The 27185-nt window shown below is 46.1% G+C and overlaps 1 protein-coding gene across 3 annotated transcripts in view; it reads right to left on the bottom strand.

The window, feature by feature from the left end:
* The window catches only part of MSI2 (musashi RNA binding protein 2), a 387255-nt gene extending 369985 nt beyond the window's left edge, over positions 1-17270 (bottom strand). For all 3 annotated transcript variants that reach the window (XM_039241135.1, XM_039241136.1, XM_039241137.1), the window contains exons 1-5: positions 17200-17270; positions 16866-16906; positions 16462-16543; positions 15678-15762; positions 11606-11647 (exon numbers count right to left, since the gene is read on the bottom strand). In XM_039241135.1, coding sequence (XP_039097066.1) covers positions 11606-11647; positions 15678-15762; positions 16462-16543; positions 16866-16906; positions 17200-17261 — 312 coding nt within the window. In that variant the 5' untranslated portion in view covers positions 17262-17270. The remainder of the gene's footprint in view (positions 1-11605; positions 11648-15677; positions 15763-16461; positions 16544-16865; positions 16907-17199) is intronic.
* Between the last annotated feature and the right edge of the window lie 9915 nt (positions 17271-27185).

Genomic DNA, 27185 nt, shown 5'->3' with positions numbered 1-27185 from the left:
GATTAAATGTGGGACGGGGAACGGGGTGGCATCTGGACACCTGGATGACACCACCTCACTTACAAGCTGCTTCCATGATTTCTCTTCGGGGAACAACTGTTCCATTCAAGCTCTCCTGCCAAAGTCTGAGACAAGAGCCCAGAAAGCCGGGGGAGCTGGTCTCTAGGCACCTTTTAAAGCCCTTGCACAGGGGGAGACAGCTGAGGATGCTTGAGTTCCAATCTACAAAGCATTTCCCTGATGCCCGGGGGGCTCTGTCTGCACAGCCCCTAGAAACGGTCATCTCCCATTAACACAATCAGCCCTTCTCCTGGATGCCCAGGGGTGTCTGCTCACCCCCTCTGCCTCCTCTCTTTACAGCTCAGGGAGGAGCTCCAGGGACCATTTTCTTCTGCTCTACCCCACCGGGGCCCTGCTGAAGACGGACAGCCAGAAGAGCGAACGCTGCAAATGCACCGGCTCTGAGCAAACAGGGTGATGGGGTGATAAAGGCAATCACAACATGCTAATGTGGCAGCGCGCCAAACACAAGCTGCCCAGGCAGGCCTTGAGCTCCAAAGAACTTTAATTGAATTCTTTCAGCAAGTGCAGCAGAAAAATTCATAATGAGGTATCCCCCCCCCCCACTATGTCACTCAGTTCTACCCTTGCGTGGATCCAGTGAAAAATCACTTTTTAACAGGGATCTGGGCCCGTGTGTGGACGTTAGCCTGAACATCGTGGACTGCAGGGAAAAACAATGATCCAACCCGTGGATTTTTATTTTCAAAGCCATAATCAGCTTTACTACCCCTATTAGTATAGGAAAACAAGTTCTGAACCTAGCTCCCTCATGGAAAACGCAAAATTTGTATAATTAAAATTATACTTGTGAAATTCAAACACACTTTAATTTCCTAAGGGTCCCCTAATCAAGTCAGAAGTTCTTACTAAAACCAATTACCCGCTTTGAAAACAGAAGAGGAAACATACGCACGGAGCACTCTTGTGGAGATCCAGCCCCCAATTTTTTTTTCCCCTGGGCTCAAGTGCCCCTGATCCAAGCCTTTCTCCCCAGGCACAATGGAAGGTGAACCTAAACCCGTTGGTTTTTACGAAGGGCTATATGCCGAAGTTTAAACATTTGTGTGTTTGTTTGCCTTGAGCTACAAAAACGACACACTTGAAAGAGATCCCAGAGGGGATGGAGTTGAAGGGATAAAAAAATAAACCAGGCGAGCGTCAAAAAATACACAGTTTCCACCCAGCCCTCCCCACTCCGGGCCCCCCCCCCCGAGTTTTTGTCTGTTGTTTGTTTTTTGCTTAAGAGCTCCCAGCCGTTTTCAAACACCTGCCCAGTGCTGTTGGGGGTACTCCGAACGCTCCCTCCAATGCCCTGCACGACACGGAAGACACCAGCTTCCCTCCTGGAAAGGGCAGATGCCACACCTAGACTCCCAGGGCCCCACAGGGTGAGGCTGCAACACCCAGGTGGCTCACCTTCCCGCCAGGTAAGCCACCTGAAATGCTGCTGCTTTTCTTGAGCAACTGGAAATTCTTATCCAAGAGCAACATGGAAATGTATTTTCCAAGGCACAAAAGTATTTAAAAGCAGTCGTGGTGCTGTTCCATTTATACCATCAATATGAAACGTTATGAGGCCAAGTCTTCAAAAAGAGAGAGAGAGAGATAAACTATAAGCAAACAGGTTTTCTCCTCCTGCTTCCCTAGGACCCATTCCGGGGATGAAAAGGTTGGCTTTTCGCACCCATGCCTTCGGTGTCCCAGCAACGCCTGGCGCTGACGACACCCGCGTGCCACCCAGCCAGGGTCCCGCAGGTACCCAGAAGGAAAAGCAAAATGCCTCCAGGTTTCAAACTTTTCCTTTGCAGGACGTGGAAGTGGAGTGGCCTCTCCGGGAAGGAGACTACTGCAGCGGACGGGAAGGAGACTACTGCAGCGGACCGAGCGGGCTCTGGTGTTGAAACGTTCCTCGGAAGACCCTGGAAAGACAGTGCGTGCGTGCACACACGGTCACGCACACACAGGCACCCACGTGGGAGGAGACACACTCAGCCGAGAGCAAGTCATGGGAACCGCGGCTTTGCTGGTTCCTCGCCTCCCTCCCACCAGAGCGGTCACCTCATTAATGTCACTCAGCATCATGTTTTGCTACACTAGGTCTTTCCGCACTGGGTTCCCGCAGGCAGCCCACAGCCGGCCTCCATTGTAAACTTCTGTTCCTTGGGAAACTATCAAAAGCGTTGACTGGAGAAGAGAAAAAAAAACTTGCAGAGGGCCTCTCTGCTCACTCTTCCACTCCTCCAAGTTTTTCTCTGTGGTGCTTTATTCAAAATTGCTACACACACAAACCACGCTCTGAAAGTCGTTTACAACAGGCCAGCAGAAAAAGAAAAAAAGAAAAGAAAAAAGAGCCAGTGAATGCTGTGGCCCATCTACCTGCAATTGCCCAAAGAGAATAATTCATTTCGGCGGAGGATATGGATGGAGGCCTGAATACATTCTAACACCGTTTTCTGCCCTTCAAAACAATAAAAATGTAAAAACCCAGACGAAAGAAGGCCTGAGGTGGCAGGAACGAGAATCTCTTGACCCCCAGGAATTTATTCTCTTGGATCTTCTAAAGCACTCTCTCCCCAGAATGTATCATCAAGACCATTTTATTAGATTTTTCTAAACCCTTGAAATTGTCACATAATTGAAACAGAAACAGCAATTTAGAGCTCTAGATGGATTTCTTAAAAAGAAGATTCTGGGCTGGCCCGACATCCCCTCCTCGGCTGCCCCCGCCCCCAACCTAAATTTAAGACCCTTGCACACAAAACCCCATTTATCTTTTAAATCCTCCTTTGCCTAAAAGTTACACATTCCCCTAATGCCTTAGATTTCAGGACATTTGGGAGAGACTCATCCCAGACAACAGGCTAAAAAAAGAATCCATTAGCATTAACTTGCCTGTCACAGTCAGTGACAAATAAATGAATGTGATGCTTTCAGATCAGTCATTGGTGGAACTACCCCCAGGCAGATAAAGACCAGGCCTGGGAGAGAGAAGGCTCACGGACAGACCTCTCACACAGCGGTGTCTTAGCTGTCCCCCGGCTGCTCCCCAGGACTTTCACTCTCAAAGGCAGCGAAAACAGGCATCGGATCCAGAAAAGAAATGCATTCCCAATGCCCCCCGGGCAGCCCCAAGATAAAGGATGGATGCTATGTCCCCTTTGAGAGCCAGCACCCCCCGAGCAGAGCCACGCACCCTGACTCTCAAGGCGCTGCTCTATCCATCACCCCCGGAAAGGGCAGCGGTGCCCACAAGCTGCTAGGTAAGACCCTCCAAGCCAGTGCCATCTTGGGAAACAGGACCAGATAACCAACGCTTACGCTGCGTGCTCCCTGTAGAGATACCACCCTCGGCCCTTCGCTCGCATGGACCCATTTAATCTCCTAAACAAACTCAGGATATAGGTGCTGTTAAACGCCCCCCATTTTACAGATGAAGAAATGGAGGCACAACACCATTAACTGACTCATGCCCAAAATTCCTTAGCTCGTAAGTGGCATTCAACTGTGCTGACGAGGTGCATAGAACATAGTAACCTGAAGCTTCCAGGCCAGACTACAGCCAAATCTTTCCCCCAGCCTGAGCGCTTTACAACAGTCAGGTAAAGCACCAGAACCTAAAATCTACCCACTCAGGTTGGATGCAGCAGGACTTAGTGGTTAAGAGAACAAGGACTTGGGGGGCGCCTGGGTGGCTCAGTCCGTTAAGCATCTGACTTCAGCTCAGGTCTTGATCCCACTATCTGTGAGTTTGAGCCCTGAGGCAGGCTCTGCACTGACAACTCAGAGCCTGGAGCCTGCTTCAGATTCTGTGTCTTCCTCTCTCTCTGACCCTTCCCTGCTCATGCTCTCTCTCCCTTTCTCTCTGAAAAATAAACATTTAAAACAATGTAAAAAAAAAAAAAAGAGAGAGAGAGAGAGCAAGGATCAGGAACTCGGACAAACTTTGATCCAAAGCCCAACACTGACTGACCCTTACTAGTATTGTGGCCCTAGGAAAGCCCCTTGCCCTCCCTGGGCCTCAGTTTACCAATCTGTCAAGCGGAGAGAATACCCACTACTGCAAAGAACGGTCATCAGGATTAAATTAAAGGAGATTATGTACACAGAGGCTTAATATAATGCCTCAAACATTCTGACTCACAATAAGTAACAGCCTTTATTTTGAGTTAGGATTTTTTTTATTATTATTGTTATTCAAGGTCTCAAAATAAAATAAAGAAGTACAGCAGGCAGACACACACCCTTGAGAAACTTTCCAGATCGTTGGGACCTTGATGCTATCTACCCTTGAAAGAGAGAACAGAGACACGCTGTTATACACGTGGGGCCCGGCGGGTTCCTACCCAGCAGAGCCAAGGCTGCCACTAGAACTCCCCACGCTCGGGGTGGTTGGTCCCCACACCACGCCTGCTCGCACCTCTCACATCACAAGGTAGGCACAGGCCACGACTCCAAAATCTCACGTTCTTCACACCAGGCAGCCACTCTGAGCAAAAGGTGACCCCAAGCAAACCTACGAAGTCACAGGTCGGGCTGCTCGGAGCCACAGGGCCCACACCCCGGTGACATACAGACAATCTGTGATTTCCATCCCAAGAGATGACATCTCATTGTCTACGCACAGTAAGGTCAAGATCACAGCTCAGACGAGACAGAGTATAGAAACCTGTGGGATTTTGTCCGTATCATGGCCCCCTGTTCAGCAGGTAAAGAGGAGAGGTAGGGAGAAGATGGACACAGGAGAATGACAGAGCGCTTTCCCGCTGCCTCGCACGCCAAAGAGTGGTGTGGCATCTGCCAAGAACATGGCTCCTAAAGAAGGATCTACAGCCAGAGAGAACACAGCATGAAGGACGCCGAAGGCACAACTCCGGGCTGGGAAGGCCTCCATGAGGCCGCACCAGCCGCAGTCCTATAAGTGACCCGGCTTCTATATTGATCCCCAAAAGCTCAGAACATTGTACAGAGCATCCCCGGGACCCTGCGTGCGCAAAACAGGTCCCCAGCACGTGCCAAAGAAAGCACATAGTTTGCTTTGCCTGGCATTCAAGGCAACCCACCCCGGCCCCAGCTCCTCCCCACGTCTCAGTCCCCGCCGGGCGTGTGCACCACACACCCTTTGCTCCAGCGGCACCCTGACCTCTCCGAGCCCCTAGTCCAAAGAACCGCATTCCTGCCATTCTTCCCTCCTTCCTGTTCCACAGGATCTAGGGCAAAGACCACCTCCTCCAAGAAACTATCTTCCCTCTTCCTTCCTCTGGACATGGTGCCTGCCTCTCTGCTGTGCTTCCCACACCCTGTCCTGCACCGCGGGGTAGCACCCCTCCTCCCAACCTAAGACCCTTGAAGACAAGAACCGTGTCCCCTTTGCCGTTCTGCGTTCATTCCACCTGAACGGAGACTGACGGTGCGCCTAAGAGCAGTGGTTGGAGAGGAGGTTTGTTTTTTTGCAATTAATAAAATATACTTGTGCCCTCAGAGCTCACTGTCCAGTAGTGGAAGCAATAAGGCACGAACGTAAATAACCATGAGACTCAGAACAGAGCGCCTAATGTAGTCCCCGGTGCGGAGCAGAAAACTTGGTAAATAACTGCCGAGTACTGAGAGTGGCAACTAAATGCACTGAACATACAGTCTGTCCCCACCCCACCCGCAGTCTTGCATGTTACGTTTCTGTCCACCTGCTCTTTACTTATCTGCCCCACTAGAGTGAAAACCCCATGAGGGCAGGGACTTTTTGGTCTTATTCTCCACACTATCCCCAGAGCCGCACACAGTCTCTGGCACGTAATAGGTGCTCGGTAACGTCTGGTGAATAAATAAATGAACACGCGCCCAGCACAATGCCTAATGAATGCATCCGTGGGTTTCTGCTGACTTATTATTGCCTATTTTTTGCTCGCTTATTTTACTGTGATTATTCCTGTAGTTTGCCGTGACCAAAAGAAAAGATCAAGTGCGAAGGAAATCCAGAGAAAGAAATATTACGTTGAAGAGAGAGCAGAAACAGCTCCGTGGAAAAGGTAACCCAAATCCGGCTTTGAAAGAGAGGTCTGTTTTGCACAGGCGAGAGAAGTAAGGGTGGTTCAGATGGGGATACAGAAAAGGGGAGCTATTCAGAAAAGGGGGAACGTGCAGTTTTGAGGCGGCCAAAGGTAGAAGAGTTGAGAAGTAAGTAAGCTGGAAGAAGACAGCCCCCCGACAGATTTTGAAGGACCCTCGCTACCAGGCTAAGAAGTTCAGACTTTGTTCCGTGGGCATTGAGGGTTTCCTGAATCCCCCCAAAAGTGGGTGCGTAGAGTCAGCAACTAAAAACAACTGAACAAGCCCTTATTCGACGGACATATCAGATCAAACAAGAGATCAGAGGAGAGGGCTACATCTCCCGTTTGCATTCTAGGGGCTTTCGGCCAGAGAACATTCAGGTTCAAAAACAAAAGGCCAAGAAGATGGACACGCCATCTCAAGGGGCACCCCAGAGGGTCGTCTGGTTCCGCAGACAATGCCTCCCTCGTCTTCTGTTCTCGGGGGGCAAAGGGGTCTCACCTGCCTACCAAAAACGTGACACAGAACACACGAGCTACAGCTTCTCAGCAGACTGACCTTAACACCGAAACGAAAGCATGCAAACGAAAGGCAAAAATCTCGGGAAAGGACATTTGGAGGACGGAGCGCCCCTCCTCTTGAGCTGACACCTGCTGCTAACAGGAACACAGGAAGAGCCACGCTCCCCGACGAGGAAGCAGCTAAGCCACTAATCCCCCAGGGTCCTCGTGGCCGTGGACAAGGCTGCAGACGCCCCACCACGTCCCCACCAGGAACCAAAAACCCACCAGCAGGCCGGTTAACGGCAGCCAGCGAGGTGACAGCTGCAGATCGTCCAAGATGGCACGACGCTAGGACAACCCGACCCACAGCAGCAGGGGAAGGCCAGCTGCCAAAACCTCACCCCTCTCCCGCCCGAGAAGCTGCCAAGAAACCACTGCCCCAGAACCGGAGGTGCGTGGGTAAGACGTTCGCGCTGCGCTGCACCCATCTGGACGGATGTATGCTTAGCAGAGAACCTTCCAGGCCCTGGAGCCTGGATGAGACAGGAGCAGGAAAGCCAGGCCTTAGCTCCACCTTGCCACAACCCAGCTGTGCAACCTGGAGCGCCGACCTGACCTCCCTGGCCGTCCACTGCCTCCGCCGTGAGGAAGGGCAGGCCGGATTCATCTCGAGCACTACAGTATTCCACGTCAACCATCAACAGCTCCCTGTCGGCAGGGGGCTTACACTCCAATCAGGATTTTTCTCAGACCATTTTCCATTATGCTAACACACAAGTAATTCTAGAATGGGGCACCTGGCTGACTCAGGCTTGATCTCGGGTTCTAGGCCCACATTGGGCATACAGATTACTTAAAAACAATAGTAAGTAATTCTCTAACAATGATATCAGCAGACAACGGCAGGCACTACTTTGTATCAGGCTCCCAGCAAAGAACTCCGCATTCGCGCTGAAAATCCCTTCACGCCGGGCACTACACCCCTGTTTTAAAGAGGAGGAAACTGAGGCCTGGAGGGGCTTACGTGATGAGCCCACGGGTCACCCAGCTGCGACTGAAGGCAACTGGAAAGAGGATGAAGAAATGAGATCTCCGTTGATCAAACAGATAAGGTTCTGGCCTCTAAAACTTAAAGACAGTAAACGGCAACTGTGAGGGAGTGGAGAATGCTTTATTCCACACAAGGATAATTAGGGCAGATGGTGAGTTATACCCGGACTCACTCATGCCGTAAGATGTTTGGCAGCCTCCTGGTTCTTCCGCATGAGAAAAAGAACCCACGGGCTTGAGCAAAACTCTTCCGGGCAGCCAACACGTCTGCCCAAAGGGACTGACAAAATGATATGACATGATTGATCCCAATCATCCCGTTGCTCCGACGGCTTCAAATTAAGTCATCTTTTTAGAATAGCATGACCATTTTAATTTTTTAAAAGACAGAAAGGAGGAAACTCTTACATATTTTACAAAATGAAATAATCATCCGGAGAAATAGGAAGATACGGAACGGACCTATCATCTTCTGATCAAAACGTACTTCACTAATTAACGGCCACTAGTCTCCAAAGAGTCGCCCCTCGACTCGTTAATAAAGCCCCATTATACTTCACTTGAGATGTGAGCATTTACATCGCAAAGGGGAATAAATGAACTGCAGGATTCAAAACCCTTCCTTCGGGTCGCTCATTAAAATTCTGGTCAAAACGGATTTTTATTTATATGATACATTAAAGAATATTATGACAGTACTAATGTGAAATCTGCTCTCCACTGCCACGATTTTCTTTCATATTAAGTTACAGTTTCTTTCCACTGGTCTTGTTTTAACACCTCCACGAATATTTCTCTGGCGAGTGCTAGCAAAGAGGGGCGGCCAGAAAGCAGAGAAATGGATTTTCACTGCAACGCTGGCTGACGTATCATTTACAAGCTCCTCGCCCAGCCCACGACCGGGGGGCACGGTTCACCTCACACTGGGACCCTGACACATGCACACAGAAGTTTTATTGAAGGGGGGTAAACAAAAAATAAATAAGGCTTGACTTAAAGTTCTATACTCCTGCCAGCCAGCTTTTGGCTCCTCCAACACTAACTTCGGTCTGAAATCCCCACGGCCAGGCTCAAATTCTATCGGAAAATAACCGTTGACAAGGAAGGCACTTTCTCCCCACCCTGCCCCGACTCCCAACCAGCGCATGCCTCTTTTGCCAATTCCCCGGCCGCTCCCCTGGAGTTGAGCAACCCCAGAACCCTGTGAAAGGATGCCCTCAGGGGTCGGATGGAGACACTGCCAGAGTCACACAACGGGATGACGTCACAAGGGCCGGGTGAGTCACCCAACAGGGGAACGTCAAGGTCCGCGCGTGCTGTCGTGCTCCTCAAAGCCCGATGACCTCTCTGAGCTGCCTCCTCTGCCGTAAGGGACAGCTGACACTCCTGGATGCCCCCTCCCCTCCCCGCAGCACACACCACAGCACATCGGGCGACGCCCCGGTTCTGGAAGCCAGGTTGCCGGTACACCACTTCGCAACCCATGTGTGCCTCAGCTTCCTCATCTATAAATTGGACGCGATACTAGTACCCACCTCATAGGACCCGCCTCATAGGGCGAAGACGAAATGAGTTCATATACACACTGTCCCTACAACAGTACCCAACGCATAAATCCAATTAACATCAGTATTGTTACCAGGGCTCTCGTGGTGACTGAGGTGACAGCCTAACAGAATTATGAGTCAAAACAGCAGGTAACACATACGGTATTACCACCACGCACCAGAGCTTCCCTTTTTGAAGCACTTTATCTTTATTAATTTATTTAATCCGCACAAAACCTTGAGGAGATGGGGTAAAGAAGGTTTCGAGACACCAAATGATTTCCCCAAATTCACACAGCTAATGAGTGCCATCGCCGAGATCCGAACCCCAGCTGTTGAGCTTGAAAACAGTAAGGATGATCACTAAACCAACAAAAATAATGGGAGTGGTGAAGATGAGGAGTGAGGAGGTCCTCACCCTATGCCAGGCTCTTTTATTCCTCACAACCACCTTCTGAGGGAGCTACTTCCATAACCGCCATTATACAGAGGAACCAACAGGGGAAGGTGGCTTGCTCTGTGTTTGGGACCTGGGGATTCACATGGAGATAATGGACAGGAAAGTCCTTCATGAATTGTGTCATAAAAAACCAGGTATTGTTGCACAATCCCTAGAACTCCGTGGAAAGATGACCTCCCCCACCCGGTATAATGTTTGCTCACATCCAAAAGTCTGACAAAATATCTGGAGCCCCAGGCTGGGGGCGGGGAAAGGTGCACACCTTGACAAATTCGAGAAACAGTCTGTCTCGTTTTCAAGTTGAATGCACCGCTGAAAAACCAAATGCCAGAGGATGTTAAATTGAAATATAGCCTCCTTGGTTAAAAAAAAAAAAAAAAAGTGGCAGTGGGTGAGAGGTGGGGAAAGAAGAGGGAAGGGAAAACAGGTCAGACCCATGGTTTGACCAAGTCAGAGATTTTTCCAGTTTCCCTCTAGGGTAATCTGATCCTAGTTCTGGCTGATCAAATGACTAACCTGGAAATTTGAAGATTCACACTTATGGAAGAAACAGCAATTCTTCCAAACGCAGAAAATCCTGCTAATTCTGGAAACCTCTGAAATGTCAAGGATCACATACAGTTTGAAAAGCAACCTTTAAACAGGTAACAGTTCCAAAGTTTGTGCTCTGTATGGAAAAAAAAAAATCTAACCTCTTTGGTTCATTAATTCCTATTATTTGCTTACTCATTAGGGAAAAAAATGTCTTCAGAAAGTATTTTGTCATATTTACCTAAGAGATTTATGTTTCCTTCGAAAGGCAAGACAAGAAAAGAAAAGAAAAATTATACGGGGAAAAAAAAAAGGAAGGAAGGAAAGAAGGATCGCCTGGCAAGCTCCAGACCTGACATTCTCAAAATCTCATCCACAAATGCTAACTTTTTCTTCATGAAAGTTCTTCATCCCTCCCTTGACACAATTAAAAGGTTGCACTTCTAGGAGACTATACTTGAAGATATAAACTGAATCTTCAAAAGCCACAGCACTTTCCCTTTGTGACCCAGAATCAAGAAGCCTTGCCATCTACCCTTCTCTCGAAAAGAATGCCAAGGCCACCGGATACGAAAAAAGTCTGTCTCCCGGTATCATACAGGGAAGAAAAAAGTATAATTAAAACGTGCAGTTGTAACACATAAGCCTATACATTTCACCTCGGGATCCTTGCAGCTTAGCTCTGCTCTCATAGCCAGAGCTGGGGAGCTCCGTGGAAAGCATGTCAGCCACACACTTGGGAAAAAGTGAAGGCCCATCTAGATCCCCAAAGCAAATCCTGGAGTACCACTCCTCCAAGGTTCCGTCCTCAGAACTTGTCCCCCAGCCCGGGCACTCACAGAAAGAGTAGCGCTGTTGGTTTCCAGTGGATCCCGGGGGATCCACCAAGCTAAAACCAAAACATCCACTGCCTCCTCTGTCACACTGAGGGCTTCATGGGGTCTACGAAGTTATGCTTCCCAGAAAAGACAAGCTGTTTACTCAAATTCTACTCCTCTCCGTAAGCTCCAAGTTGCAAGCCCCAAAGAAGCACCCTCCAAAAAAAGTCACAAGGAAATGTCCAAGTTTTCCCGATATGATCTTGGCAATGCTTAAAAAATAAATAGAGGGTTTGCATAAATATTGCAACAGATGGAGCTCTGTCCTCCCACGAAGGAGCAGGTTTGGCGCTGCCCCCTGTTGGATACTCAGAACCCACCTCAGGAGGGCTAGACGCAGACGCACGCGGTTCTCTCTCGTGGAGAGCTCCTTGCCCAGGCCTGGACTCCCACGGCCACAGGCGGTACCCTGGAGGAACCTGAGGGCGCCAGGTTTCAATGCTCCGTTGCCAGGGCTCTGTCTGAAATCTGAAATCCTTGGCAACCATCTCTGAGCACTAAAATCCTACTACTGATTCTCCTACTTACCTTGGGTTGCGCCCGACGAGGAAATGCAACTTTGGGGTCGATCTGGGGGGAAAAAGGGAAAAGTGAGAGTCAATTCCATTATTTGGAGGAGAGGGGAAAAATTATGATTAATCACCTAATTATTAATCACTCATTTCTCAGGCTTATAACCCAGGTTTAGTAACCATCTTAGGCAACTCAAAAGTTCCTTAAGCTTTGATCCAAACTTTACTCATCCCTCCCTCAATGTAACAAATAAAGCTAGCCTTTCTAAAATGTTCTTCCCCGTGTTTCAATGTATGATGCTCCTAATAAGTCAGATAGATCTCACATGTTCTTATTTAAGCAAAGGCTTGTCTTCCATAGACACTGGACACTGAATGGCTACTTGCATCTAATTTGCAATGAATGTTTGGGAGAAACGATTGGAACATCGTCACTGGAAAAAAATTATAACCGTAAGATTCGGCAGAAGGTAACCGAAGAGTACATCTTCCCCCCTCCCCCACCCCCAGTGATAACTAAACAAGGCAGGTGGGAAAGGGGATTCCAAAAATTTTTCAACTCGTCAACACCCAAAAACTACCCAAAGAGATCCGACACAATGCTTGACTTGAGTTCGTTCATTCATGTTGGCAAAAGCAACTGGTTTACCAGCAACTGGTTACCTCAGTTGACCAAAAAGACAGTTCATTGTGTATTAGACCTCAAGAGAAAGCAGGTGTCAAAAACTGTCAGTTCTTAAGAAATAATACTAACAAAATAAAAAGAAAGGAAATATATGAGCTAAAACCACCTGGATTTTAAAAACCACTGGGGGAAAAAAATCTATGAGCAGCCTAAACCAAAATTACAAAAGTAAGGAAAACCATCATGGGGAGAGGGTAAAAAAAAAAAAAAAGATTACTGAAAAAAAGAATCGGAATCTAGTGTCAAGATCAGAATATTCTTCTTATCCCAACCCCAGTCAGCACAGAAAAACATCCTCTACCCCAGATCAAATGCAGAACGCATGGCTTTAAAACTCAAAACAGGGGCGCCTGGGTGGCTCAGTCGGTTGGGCATCCGACTTCGGCTCGGGTCATAATCTCACAGTCCGTGGGCTCGAGCCCGGCATCGGGCTTTGTGCTGACAGCTCAGAGCCTGGAGCCTGCTTCAGATCCTGTGTCTCCCTCTCTCTCTCTGCCCCTCTCCCACTCGCTCTCTGTCTTTCAAAATAAAATAAAGACATTAAAAAAATGTTTTAATAAATAAAAAAATAAAACTCAAAACAATTCCCATGGAAGCATGTGAAATCTAATAGGCTGATTCCAAGTGTGGGGGGGTGTGGGGGTGTTGTTGGATAGGAACTACAGGGAAGGAGAGAATAAAAAAATTTCCCCATTACTGGTTTTCATTAGATTTCTAAATATCACAAATCTTTAGGTAAACTTCAACACAGAATACTACTACAAGTTTATTTATAGGCTCTGGCTTTCATAGTACAATTTTCCCCTTTTAAAAGGTAAACCTGAACCTTGTTTTCAGTTCTGCCGTGGGAGCAGTGGGACGGATAATGCTTTGGGGGAAAGCACAGAGCGGGGAAGGCGCACCAGACAGTGCTTGTTCCCAGACTTACATCCCTCAGGACACCACAGCTGGGAAGACATACAAAGATTTACCACTTTTATGAAGGCAGTTTAAAGACCTAACAGCAATCCAGAGCATGTTTTTTCACCTTTAAACATCACCTGAGAAATGAGAGATTACTTTTCAAAAACTAAAATAGACAAAAATCTCTGTTCTAGGAAACTACCCTTTCATCAAGATTAACATGACCGCATCTACAGGTGTATTCAGCACTGACTAGGGCTGTCTACAAGAGAAATACAACAGGTGTGGATTTTCCATTCTGTTGACCAAACATTAAGACAGATACGTCTTTTTATACACTCCCCCAAACTACCGGGTTTTTTTTTGTAACTGACCGGCAGAAAATTGCAGTAAGAGGTCACCTTGTTGGTGGAATAAAAGGTGAGTGACGTGTTAGGAGAGGGACCAGAAGCTGGGGGGGAAGGGGTAGGAAACAGTGAAGAAAGTGGAACACTCCAGACGTATCTAAAATTACAAAAACCAAAGCCAATTCAGAATGCCTGTATCGTGTGTGCGACAACAGCGTGTTGTGCCACTAGGCGAGTTCAAGGTCTTCAGTGTGCAAAGTCTGCACGCTGAAATCTCTCAAGAAGAACACAGGTCAAGATAGGTATGGCAAATCCCAACCTTTTGCACATCCCTGTCAACTATTTTTTTTAACGAACAAAAAAGAAAACTACCAAAAATTAAAACATTAGTTAGTTTCTACTTACTGTAGCTACAAGTCCTCTAGGAAAAGACTAGGGCACTATTTTGGATGTGAATGGCCGTTACCTAAACAAAGCTTTTAAGGTAATGGTAAACAAGATCCTCGTTTCCATGTCAATAAACCAACCGCTTCTGCCTCCTGCACTGAACGTTGAGACAAAGTCAAAATCTAGGTTATACTAAATAATAGTGACCAAACATATCCACAAACAATCAGGGAGGGAAAACCCCAGGCTTTGCACCTGATACTGAGGGCTATGACCCACCAGCCACCATAGAAACCAAACTATTTCTCTTCCCCGGGCTGGGGAGAGGGAGTGAATAATAAATTCCTGAATTTGCCTTCAAATATTTTCCTTTAATTTTGCTAGCTTTTTGAAACATCTAGCCAAGAAGTTAAGGAGGAAAAAAAAAATTCTTCAGACATCCATTATCACCCTAGAAAAGACTGTCCCCAAAATTAAATCATCTAAAAGCACAGAAAGGCTGGGCTGCAAGTTATGACAAGTCCAGCACGACTAATAAAGCAACTTAAAATGTGTGGGGTCCCACCTCCGGGGGTAGGGGGCAAGCACCTGAACTCTGATCAAAGAAAGAGGGTGAATTTGCAAATAAATTCACTTGCACCAAAGGTGACCTTGTTTCTTTTCTCCTCCACCCGCCAATGTAAAAGCCAAAAGGGACTTCGAATGCTCACTCATCCCGTTCCACTCCTGTTTTTAACAGAAAAGGAAACTGAGGCCCTGAGGTAGGGACTAACTTCCCCAGGTTGATAACGGGCAGCTGGGACTAGAACGTGGCCCCCTCGCCTTGCCCCACCACCCACCACAGGGCAGTGTGGTCCCAAGAGGCCCAGCACTGCATCCCAGTATCACCGCAGGGACCCTGTTTCGGCAAATGTATAAAATCGGTGGGGAAGTTCTAATAGAGATAAAGTGAAAGGGGAGAGCCCCAAAGCCAACAGAGGGGTCTAAATACAACACTACGAGCTCACCCCTGCATTATGTTTACTGTTATATACTAATCTCTTTCCTCCCTTCCCCTTCTAACCTCTAGAAACTTTTCCCCTCTCAACGCTGGACTCTGCAACCTTCTAATGCTATGAAAGTATCCACATCAAAATAAAGGGTCTGAAGGGGGGAAGGCAAAAACAAATCCCTTGGAAACCCAAGGCCCTTATCAGTCTTAGATTTCACTCCATCTGGAGTCACCCACTGGACACCCAGCTCGGCTCCAGGAGGTCTCTCCTCCTTAAACCACATTCCAAATCCGAAGTACCCCAAGAGGAACCTGTTGCCTACGTCTGTGATTAGCGCCCCCTCGCCTTCTTCCGGGCCCAGGTCCCTCTCAGCTGGCCACGGAGCGGGCTGTGCCTTCTCAAAGCCAGTCCCCACAGCCACAGTTGGGAACGCGTGCTATGCTCGGCTGACAAAGAAAAGTTGCCTTTGCTCGGTGGTGTAGTTTCTCTGCAGGGTCCCTGGGCCCCCGAGAGATAGCCTCTCCCCAAGCCGACCCCTCCCCCAAGCCTTCCCCTGGCAGCATCTGGAGCTGCAGTGGGACAGGCTCTAAAAAGAAAACCCCAAGCCCGGCCATTGCAGCAAACTTTAGAGCCAACTCACGAGCCCTGCTTATAAGCACCCAGTTCTCAGCACAGAAGCAAAAGAAAGCACTGTCCCTTTAAATGGGGCTGTCAATGCTCAGATCGGTGCTGAGCAGGGGCAAACAACAACAACAACGACAGAAAGCAACCTACCGTCTTGGAATCTAACTCATGGTGGGGCTGACCTAATACTTTATCTACACTTGCTGGGTCTGCGAACGTGACGAAACCGAAGCCTCTGAAATGAGACAAAGAGGGAGAAAAACAAACAAGAAAATGTGACACCATTGAAAGCAAAGAGGAGTGAGCCCTCATGCAGAATGGAGAGCAAAAGTTGACCCCTCGCACCCCCACTCCCCCCAGCCCTCCTCCCCCAATTCCCCTCCACCTGGCAAGAAAACACATCAAGGTTAATGGGGGAAGTGGAACGGGCACAGGGTGGGTGGAGGTAACTTGGAAAATGCTGGTGTCTCCACTCTTTCGCCACCTCAGTTTCCTCTCCTCCTCCCCTTCCCTTTCTTAACGCTTTGTTTTATTCCGAAGAAAACCCGGCACTCGGAAGAGATTCATCCAGCTTTCTACAAGGGGCTTAAGAGTTTGGGGAGCTGGGAGTGTGGGGAAATCATACATTAAAAAAAAAAAACTATGTAGAAAGTGAATGAAGCTGAACGTCATCTTAAAACAGGAGAAAAATAAGCGACGGGAAAATGACTTAAAGCGGAGATGGGCATCTCTGTATCCAGAGTTCAGCCCTAACTAACAATAACCTTTGGGGTTATGGGGGCAGGGGCGGGGGGTGGAATAGAGCGACGTTCGAAACCAGCCACATGCCTGAGCCCCATTCTAAATCCGCTTAGCTACTTCCGAAGACACCTCCAAAAATAACACTTAAACTTTGTTCTAAAATAAAGACAAAATCCAGAAGGGAATGGTTTACCTGGAGCGTTTCGTAGTGGGATCTCTCATGACCATACATTCTCTAATTTCTCCAAATTTGCTAAAATAGTCTCTAAGGCTATCTGTAGAGAGAGAAAGAGAGAGATGGGGGGGGGGAGAAGGTGTGGAAAAAAAAGCAATGCAAATTTTGATCAAGGACAAAAACCAAAAGTAGTTTTCTGTTGTTATTCTGTTTTGGTTTTGCATTTTTTTGCACACGCGGGGGAAATTCGGCAACAGAGGTCGCGTAGAGGGCTCGGAAAGGATTTGCTATTTAAAAAAATAACCTTGCACAGGAGAAGTGGGGAGCCAATGGCGGGGGGGGTGCTCCTACACCGGGATAACAAAGAGCAATAAAGAAGCCAAGAAGGGGGGGACCCAGACGTCCCCCCCTCCCTCCCTTACCTGGTGAGGTCTGCCAGCTCAGTCCACCGATAAACATTTTACTAGAGGGAGAAAACATAACAGAAGTGAGCACCGATGTCAGATCGGCCATTTTGACGTGTAACTTACAAAAGCTAAAAGGAAAGCGGGGGGGAGCAAGCGAGCGAGAGCCGGGAGGTGGGGTGGGGGAGAAGGTGACGGCGAAAGGCAATCCAAAGGTGTGTAACTTCCACGGGGGGGGCGCGCGGGAGGGGAGGGGGGCCGCGGGAGATGCCCGGCTCCGCGCACCGCCGTCCCCGCCGCTGCAAGGAGAGCGAGCCCGAGGCGGCGCGGTGGGCAGCGGCTGGAAACTTACCCGGGGTCGTGCTGGGAGTCGTTGGCGCTGCCCGAGGTGCCTTGGCTCCCATTTGCCTCCATATCTGAGCCCCCCCGCCCCCCCACCCCCAAAAAACCGAGCCCCACAGCGATCGGAGCGGAGCGGCGGCCGGCTCCGAGCCCCGAGATCTCCCGCTCCCTCCTCCCCCGCCTCCTCCCCCCCGCCCGGGCTCCTCCGAATCTCTCAGCGAGCGGCGGAGCCGGGGCAGCGGCGAGAGCCGTCACACGTGGGCTCGGCTTAGCTCAGCCCCGCTGCTCGCACACCCCCCCGTCCCCGCCCCCCCGGCCCATCCCCACCTCTCCCCCTCCTCCTCCCCACCCCCATCTCCTCCTCCTCCTCCTCCCCCTCCTCCCCGGCGCACGTGGGGCGGAGTTCTAGAACGTCGTGTAACCAATGCCGGTGACGTCACGCACCCCGGTGCGGCCCCCGCCTGCCCGCGCGCGCACACTCGGCCCCCCGCGGCCGGACCCACGGGGGCGGCGCGCGAACCCCGCGGCCGGAGGGGGCCCCGCCTCTAGCGGGGCAGGGCGCCGGGCGAGGGGGAGCGCACCCCGACTTCCCTGGATCACATGGGCTGCGGGGGGCGGGTGGATCGGGGGAGGGGGAGGCGCGGGGAGCTCGCCGCCGCTCCTCGCTCGAGCAGGGGAGGAGACGCCCCCCACCCCCTCCAGTTCGGCCTCTCCATTCAAGTTCGCCGCCCCGGCCACCGGGATCCGGGGATGGCACCAGCCGCCCGGCCATCTCTGCGCCCTTTTTCCAGCCACCGCGCAGAAATTTAGGTCAAGGACGTCGGGATCAAACCCAAACCCTGGCCCTTCTCAGCGGGCCCCGAAACCCCCCAGGATCGGGCAGCTTCAGGACGGCGGAGACCCTCCCGCACAAACACCAGCCACAAGTTTTATTTTCCCTTCGCGCTGGAAGTTCTCTCTGGCTCTCGCTCCACACCGGCACGTCTTGCGCCGCTCCCCGCCCTTCCCCGGCAGAGGTACGAATCCGTGCCGGGGAAAGGTTATTTTGGAACTTTGAGAAACTGACGCGATTCCAGTGGTGAGAAAGTGCCGAAGGAAGGCTTTCCGCGTTAATCATACAGAGTTTAAAAAATATAATAAAATGGGTTTATAGGGGTCAAGGTCAAATGATTGGGGTTCAAAGCAGATTTTTGTGTATAATGAGAAATCGTTTTGAGGCATCTTTGGGATGTCTGGAAAGGGCGGTTATTTTCAGGAAACCCCTCTCCAACCGGTCGGTGATATATTTTCACTGTCTCTGTGCCATTATATATTTTCACTATATCTGTGCTGTATGTGGTTAAATAGCCCAGAACTCCCACCATCTGGGGAGGTACCTAAGGGTAGCAGAAGGCTTCAGACACACACCCCTAGCTACCCCCTTGGTAGCAATAGTGGTGCCACACAGGTCCTGGTACACCTGTGCTTAATAAGTATTGGTTTCATCCCTTCCCGTCCCCCCAAAACCCCAAAAAAACGATACCTATAGCCTCCCGAAGGCATCACACACTTCGCCATCAGACTCCAGACTGGCTGGATTCAATTTATGGGGTATTGAAAACAATAAGGATACAATTATCCTTATTGTTTTAAATTATTACAATAAATTGAGTTAATATGGCATGAGGGGCAGCATAAAGTTGCGGTTCATCAAATACGAAGATTAATGTTAAGTATGAATTGATGCCCAATTAACACGTTCCCATCAATTTTCATGGGATTAGGACACAATGGAAAACACTCAACACCAAAACTGTCCCCACTTCATTGGGGGTCATGGGAAAGTGAGATATTTGGGAAATCCCAACACAAGACTTGGATGACCAGATTCTTAATCTCCTTGTCCTAAATTTGGGATAATTCCTCACTGACAGGATTGATGGGGTGAGAGAAGAGATTGGAGTAAGTAAATAGAAAAGTCCATTTTTTTATTGCAAACCTATGCGGGCTGTGCTTATTTTCAATCATTACTTACTATGATTTTTTTGAAGGCCCTTTAAAGCCTTAAACCACAAACCCAGGCATTTCCCCATCACTCCAAGCTGCTTCCCAAATCATCTGGGGGCTCACGTGATGAAGAGCCAGTTGTTATTATAGTAATTGTTTATTATGACTATTTTCAATAACAAAACACAGACAACAGAGCTAGTTGGATTTCCTTTGGGATTTTTACTTGAGAACCACAGACCGTCAGAGGCAGAAAGGCCTTTCCTGATCCGACCCCCTCATTTTACATCAGGGTTCCAGAGGAGCCAAGCTCTGAAGGCTACACCCCACCCCCACCAGTCAGCACCTAAGAGGGGCTCTGGCCATCACTCTGATGCCCTTTGGCTCTGTTGCATGCATATTTATTCTGTCCTTCACAAGGCGAGAGTGGGGTGCCCTTGTTCCCTGTTGTAGACCTACGGAAGCTGACACTGAACTGAATTAAAACCCTGAGAGGGTCTAGCACTGCAATTACAAAGTCAGGAGTTGAGGGAGAGCTTGATCTTATATTTCCATTACTATGTTGTTTTTACTTGTTTATTTTTCGTTTACAGGCAGTAACATTTACTCTTCTCGGTCTATAATTCTCTGAGCTTTTGACAAATGTATAGGATGGAGTAGTCACCTCGACAACCAATGCAAGGTGCAGAGGAGTTTCACTGTCCCCCAAAAATTCTCTCTTGCTACCTTTTTACACCATGTTATTTGTAATAATGTATTATTTATTATGCATTTCTTTTTTTTTTAATTTTTTTAGTGTCTTTATTTTATTTTTTGAGAGACAGAGACAGAGCGAGCAGGGGAGGGGCAGAGAGAGAGGGAGACACAGAATCTGAAGCAGGCTCCAGGCCCTGAGCTGTCAGCACAGAGCCCGACATGGGGCTCGAACCCACAGACTGTGAGATCATGACCTGAGCCAACTCTAGACGCGCTTAACCACTTAACAGACTGAGCCGACTGAGCCACCCAGGCGCTCCTTTATTATGCATTTCTTTTCCGGCTCACTCACTCAGTGCAGCCTCTGGGTCACGAGAATTCCCGCAGCACCGTGTCAGTCTTCTACCCTCTCTACAGCCCATGACACTGTTAGATGCTCCCTTCCTGTAACTCACTCTTCCCTTGGCATCCCCGATGCCCACATTCTTTTGGTTTTCCTCAGACCTCTCCAGCCATTCCTTCTCTGTCTCTTTACCCTGATGCCTCCTCTGCCTTTCTTTTAAATACTGGTGTTCATTCTTTCCCCTAGCTACACACCCTCCCTGGATGAGCTCCTCTGAACGGTAGATTTAAATACTACCTACTTGCTGATGCCACTCAAATTAAAATCTCTGGCCTGTGGCGCCTGGGTGGCTCCGTCGGTTAAGCATCCAACTCTTGATTTCGTCTCAGGTCACCATCTTACGGTTCATGAAATTGAGCCCCACATCGGGCTCCGTGCTGACAGTATAGAACCCACTTGGGATTCTCTCTCTCTCTCTCTCTCTCTCTCAAAAATAAATAAAGAAACCTAAAAAAAGAAAAATCTCTGGCCTGACTCCACAGAACTCCAGGCTCTGGTTAACTTCCCTTCACATCTCCACTTAGCCATCCTGCAGGTACCTCAACTCAACCCGCATGTCCAAAAACACATGTATGCTTTTTCCCCCTGAATCTAAAACTCTTTTTAAAATTCACTGTGAGTCAACGGAACCCTAGCTATCCTAGAGACAAGGTTGGCCCCTCTCAGGTTGACGCCTTCCCATGTGCGATCACAAAGGTGTGTGGGTTTCACTTTCTAAATATCTAATTTCCTAAATATGAAATTCATCTTTCGTGCTACTGCATCCCAAATCTCCCACTTGAACCCCTGTGATAGCCTTCCAAGCATTCTTCCCACACCATGTCTTCTTCCACTAATATGCCTGGAAATCTTCTTCTGCCCTTTCTGACTGGGTCAAATGCCCCCTTGGTAGGCACTGTTATCCTGCCAGAATGTCCTCTGTGTACCTACCCCTGTGTTAATCCAAACCTAATCATTTGCTTTGTCGCTCACATTCTCCACCAAACCATAAGCTCCCAGGCATCTCTGCTCTCCACAAATTAGCACGGTGCCTATTAGTGCATGGTTGACACTAAGTATTTGTTGAGTGAAAGAAAGGAAGAACGAAGGAAGGAAGGAAGGAAGGAAGGAAGGAAGGAGGGAGGGAGGGAGGGAGGGAGGGAGGGAGGGAGGGAGGGAGGGAGGGCGAAAGGAAAGAAAAGAGAGAAAAGATTTTCAACATCTAATTCAATTGTAGGATTTTTTTGTATCCGTGTCCATAAGTCAAATTGGCTGCAATTTTCCCTTCTTGTATTGCCTTTGTCTGGTTATACTGGCCTCATAAAATGAACTAGTAAATGTTCCTTCTTTTTTCATTTTCTGGAACAGTGTGTATAAAATTGGAATTATGTGTTCCTTGAATGTTTGGTAGAATTTTCCGGGAAAATGTCTGGGTATGGGATAAACATTTCCTAGGTTGATTTCTTAATACTGATTCCATTTCTTTAGTGGCTGTGGATCTTTAGGTTTTATATTCTTCTTGAGTCAGTTCTTACACATTATATTTTTCAAAGACATTATTCATAGCAACTGGGTTTTAAAATGTACTAACAAAATACTGTTGATAGTTTCCTCTTAATATATTTTAAACATCGTTGCATCTGTCCATCGTGTCCATTTTTTCATTCTCAGTATTATGGCATATGTCTTCCCTTTCCTGGATCAGTGGTTCCAGAGATCTCTCTTTTTTTTTTACCTGTGTCTTCTTTCTATTAGTGTTTTCAAAGAATCAATTTTTAGTTTGGTTAACACTACTCTTGGGTTTTATTAACTTTTTGTTCTTATAAATCATCACATATCCTATGTTCTTATATATAAGAATAAGAGCATATACCATATGCAAGAATATATACTACATATAAGAATATAATATATATTGCATATTATTAACATACATCTTATTTTCTTCTGCTCTCTTTGGGTTTATTTTGTTGCTGCTTAAAATTTTTTTGAATTGGTGGCTTAAATAATTAACTTTCAGTCTTCTGTTTTCTGATTGTAACATGTAACTATGTATTTCATTCTGAGTACCACTCAAACTACATTCCACAAGATATAGAGAATTTTTATTACTATCATATGCAAAGAATATTTAGATTTCAAGTATGATTTCTTCTTTGGCTCAATACATGGGTATCTTTATATTTCTAAACGTAAGTTTTTTGTTTTCATTTTTAGTTATATCTAACCTAACTGAATTTGGGTCAGAGAAGGTGGTCTGTATTTAGCAGATTCTTTGTTATTTGTTATTTGCCAAAAAGTCAAATTTTATAAATATTCCATGTGCCTTCGAAAAGAATGTGCATGTTGGGGTGCCTGATAAGCTAAGCTGGTAGAGCATGCAACTCTTGATCTTGGGGTCATGAGTTTAAACCTCCTGTTGGGTGTAGAGCTTACTTTAAAAAAAAAAAAAAAAAGAGGGACACCTGGGTGGCTCAGTCAGTGAAGCGTGCAACTTCTGCTCAGGTCATGATTTCACAGTTCATGGGTTCAAGCCCTGTGTCAGGCTCTGTGCTCCCTCTCTTAATGACGCTCCCCTGCTTGTGCTCTCTCTGTGTATCTCAAAAAATGAGTAAACATTAAAAAAAAATTAAAAAACACAAAGAACATGTATGCCTTAATTGTTAAGTGTAGCATTCTATATAGATCTACTAAATCAAGCTTGTTGTTACCCAGATTTTCTATACCCTTACTAATATTGTCTGTTTGATCTTCTACTTCTGATCAAAATCTCTTTATATGATTGAATTTGCCAATTTCTCCTAAAAATCTCTCAAATTTTGATTTCTCTGTATTTTAAAGGTATGTGATAAGGTATGTGGAGAAGGGCTGTTAATATCTGCTACAATGACTGAATTTTTTTATTTTTTACATTTTATTTCTCTTACTTTTTGCTTTATGCATTTTGAAGCTATGTTATTAGGTACATACAAACTTAGATATACTGTGTTCCTAGTGAATTATGTCTTTAATATATACAGTTGACCCTTGAACAACACAGGTTTGAACTGTGCAGGTCCACTTACATGCAAACTTTTTTCAATAAATACAGTACTGAATTGTGAAATTATTGTGTATTTTCTCTTCCTTATGATTTTCTTTTCTTTAAATGTATTATTCTTGAGAGAGAGAGAGAGAGAACAAGTGGGAGGGGGACAGATAGAGGGGAGACAGGATCTGAAGCAGGCTCCATGCCAACAGCAGCCAACCTGATGTAGGGCTCAAACTCACAAACTGCAATATCATAACCCAAGCCAAAGTCAGATGATCAACCAACTGAGCCACCTAGATGCCCCTCCTTATGATTTTCTTGATAAAATTTTCTTTTCTCTAGCTTACTGTATTGTGAGAATACAGTATATAATATACATAACATGCAAAATATGTGTTAATTGGCTGTATATGTTACCTATTATAAGAATACCATTATAATACATATAACATATGAAATATGTAATTGACTTACTTATGGTAAGAATATGGTATATAACATATATACAGAATGTGTCAATTGACTATGTCTTCCAGTAACAGTAGGCTATTAGTAATTTAAGTTTGGGAGGAGTCAGAAGTCATACAGATTTTCAACTGCTCAGGGAGTCCTCACCCTAACCCCTGCATGGTTCAGAGGTCAACTATACACAAATGATCTTTAGCCCTAGTGCTTTCGGATTTAAAGTCTGCTTTGCCTGTGAAAAATATAACTACTCCATCGTCTAATTAGCATTTCCCTGGCATGTGTTTTCCATCCTTTGTTTTCAAGTCTTTAAGTTTTAAGTAAGTCACATGTAAACAGCAGATAGCTGGATTTTGTTCATTTATTTATTTGACTGGTAAGTTTTATCCACTTACATTTAATGTGATGTTTTTAATGAAATTTAGGGGCGCAACAATGTATTAATCACAATCTCTGGGATTAACACACTATCATCATTGGGTATGTGAACACTGGTAAACCTGTTATTCAATTAGAGAGCTAAAGCAATAACAATGACTTACAACTGCCTATATGCTTCTCCTTTATCTTTTCCTTCATCTGAAGTAACTACTAATCTCAATCTTATATTTATTACCCTTTGCTTTTAAATTTTTTTATCAAAATTTTATCACATAGTTGTTTTAAATTATGAAAATTTTCTTTTTAGGTTTTTTTATTCAACATAATATTGTTACAATTCAGCTGGATTCTTGCATCTGGTTGTAGTTCATCCTTCTTTGTGGTTGTAGAGTATTCTGTTGTGTGATTCTCTCACAGTTTATTTTGTCCATTTTTCTATCACAGGCCTTGGGGTTATTCCAATTTTTTGCTGTTATGAGCAGAGCTATAATGAACATTCTTGTCTTCTGATGCATGTGGGCAAGAATTTTTCTTTGGAGCAATGGCTGGGTCATGAGGTATGTGAAAATAAAACTGTACAAGATAATGCTAAGCAGTTTTCTAAAATGCTATTTCAATTTGTGCTCCCACTAACCACAGGTAAGAGAGCCTATTGATCTACTGATTTCTAACATTTTTAGAATTTATGTCTTCGGTCTCATTTTACACCTTTTGTTTATTCCTTCTCTTAAGTTTTTTGTTTACTTCCTTTCTGCCTTTCTACTGAATTGATCAAGAATTCTTTGTTCCCCTTTTCTCTTAATTTAGAAGTTGTAAATTCTATTTCTAGTCTTTTGGTGGTTATTTTACCATTTTTAACATATGCGCTTAATCCACCCCTCTTAAAACTATACAGTAAGCTAAGATTGATTCCGTTTCCATTATATCCTCCCTCTTACATGTTATCGTTGCTTGTTATTTTAGACCCAACCACTTCTAATACATCTAAATTTAATCACTATTGTCATTTTAGTTTTATGCAGTTCTGGTCTAGATTTGCCCAGGTTTACTGAAGTGTTCGCCCTTTGTTTCTGGCGTGCCATATTTTTTTCTAGTTGCCAGCCCTTTTCCTTGAAAAGGGTAGTACTATTACTATCTTTTAGTAGTAATTCCAGGGAAGTTATGTGAGTGACCTGCTTTCTCCATTAATATAAAATGGTCTTACTGCACTCTCATCATTGAATGGTGATTTCTCTGGAGACAATCTAGACTGAGTGTTGTTTTACACTTCGTGTTGTTTCTCTATTGTGGAGACGTTTGCTGTCAGTCTGCATGTAGATTTCCTTTGTTGGTAATCTGACTTTTCTATCTGGCTTTAAGATCTTCTCTTTGCCTATGGCTTCCTGCAGTCTTACTACAGTCTTACCTGCTGGGTTCAGGTGTGAATTTCTTTTTATTTACCTAGTTCAAGATTCGTTGCACATCCCAAATCTTAGGATTCATGTTTTGTTGTGTTTTGTTTTGTTTTGTTTTGTTTTTATCAAATCTGCAAACCTGTCATTCATTGTCTATATAAACAAGCGTCCCCTACATTCTCTCTGTTCTCTCCTTCTGGTACCTGTATAAGATATATCATGAACATACTCTGAACCTTTCTCTCAGACTTTCCTTCACTTGGTGTCTCTGTGAGGATTCCTGGGCCATTTCCTCAGATTCATTTCCATTTTTTTTCTTCAGCTGTGGCTAATCTGCTGTGTAACTCCTCCACTGAGTTTTTGTTTCAGTGACTGTATATGTCATTTTCAGAGGTTCTATTTAGTTCTCTTACAAATCTACCTTTTAAAAAAATATTGTTATTGTCTCATGGTTCTGAATGTTCTTTAATGTCTTTAATAATTTTAAACTTACTTAACGTAGAGTCTGTCTGATACTTGCGTCCCCTGAGGTTCTGGGGACTCCTGTGTGTACTACATCTCAGTTACGGTGGGTTGTATGCCTGTGTATTCTATGGTTCGGTGTTGGGTCTGCATTTTTATCTTTACTTATCAGCTTTGGGGTTACTGGCTCCTGGATCATACAGTTAGGGTAAATTCCAGCCCCAAATTTACATCAAGGCTGGCTGTAGTCCCAAAACTCTCAGTGAGGACTTCTTTCTCCAAATCATGCCAAGACAGTCCAATTTTCTTGTCTTCCTGTGCCATTAGGGAGATTTTTTTTCCCCAGTGAATTATTTCTAAAATGATTCACCCTTTTGAGGGTTCCAGCTCAATGTGGGGACCTCAGAACCACCTCCCTACATTGAACAGGTCCAAACCACTGTCTCCTTCCCATTGGGATGCTCAAACTCCAGGCTTTGAAGGCCAGCAACCTGCACAACACCAGCTCCATCCCCACTGTCTTGTTCACCATGCTAACTGCCATATCCCTCTTGCTTTTGGCACTGAGGGCCTGTCTCATGAGCCCATTTCAGTGGGTGTTTATTGCATTTTGGCCAGTGTTTAGAGATGGGGTATAGTGAGAGGATTAGTAAAGTTATTTCCTCTGCCATATTGCCAGAAATGCAACTCACTTCCATTTCAAATGTTTAATGGCTTCCATTTCAGATGCATTTTTTTCTTAGAGTAGGGTGGCATCTAAGATTCCTGAATAATTTTTCTTCTGAATAATCTCTTTTTAACTTTTATTTTAAATTGAAGTACAGTTGAATTTGTGAATAATCTTTTATGGGTGAGAAGGCATTGTTATTATCTCAAATGAAGCAAACATAAGGTCAAGGCGGGTATCCATTCTAATCCCCTGGGAACTTCAAAAAATACTGATGCTTGGCTCCGCCCACAAGATTCTGATTAAATTGGTTGGGGAACCATCTGGGCAGTGGTCTTTTTTTTTTTTTTAATAACTTCCCAAGTGATTCTAATGTGCAACCAACGCTGAGCACGATTACTTAAAACATACTGATGAAAACAGGCAAACCGTAATGATCCCTGGGCTCCACCCCAGAATGTCAGATTTCTTTTGCCTGGGGAAGGCCCCACGCGTCACATTTTCAGACATTTCCCTGATGATTGTAGTGAGG

Source organism: Hyaena hyaena, unplaced genomic scaffold (genome assembly GCF_003009895.1).
Source record: "Hyaena hyaena isolate Hyena2069 unplaced genomic scaffold, ASM300989v1 scaffold_189, whole genome shotgun sequence".
Taxonomy (NCBI): domain Eukaryota; kingdom Metazoa; phylum Chordata; class Mammalia; order Carnivora; family Hyaenidae; genus Hyaena; species Hyaena hyaena.
This window is presented reverse-complemented; position numbering and strand designations above follow the sequence as displayed.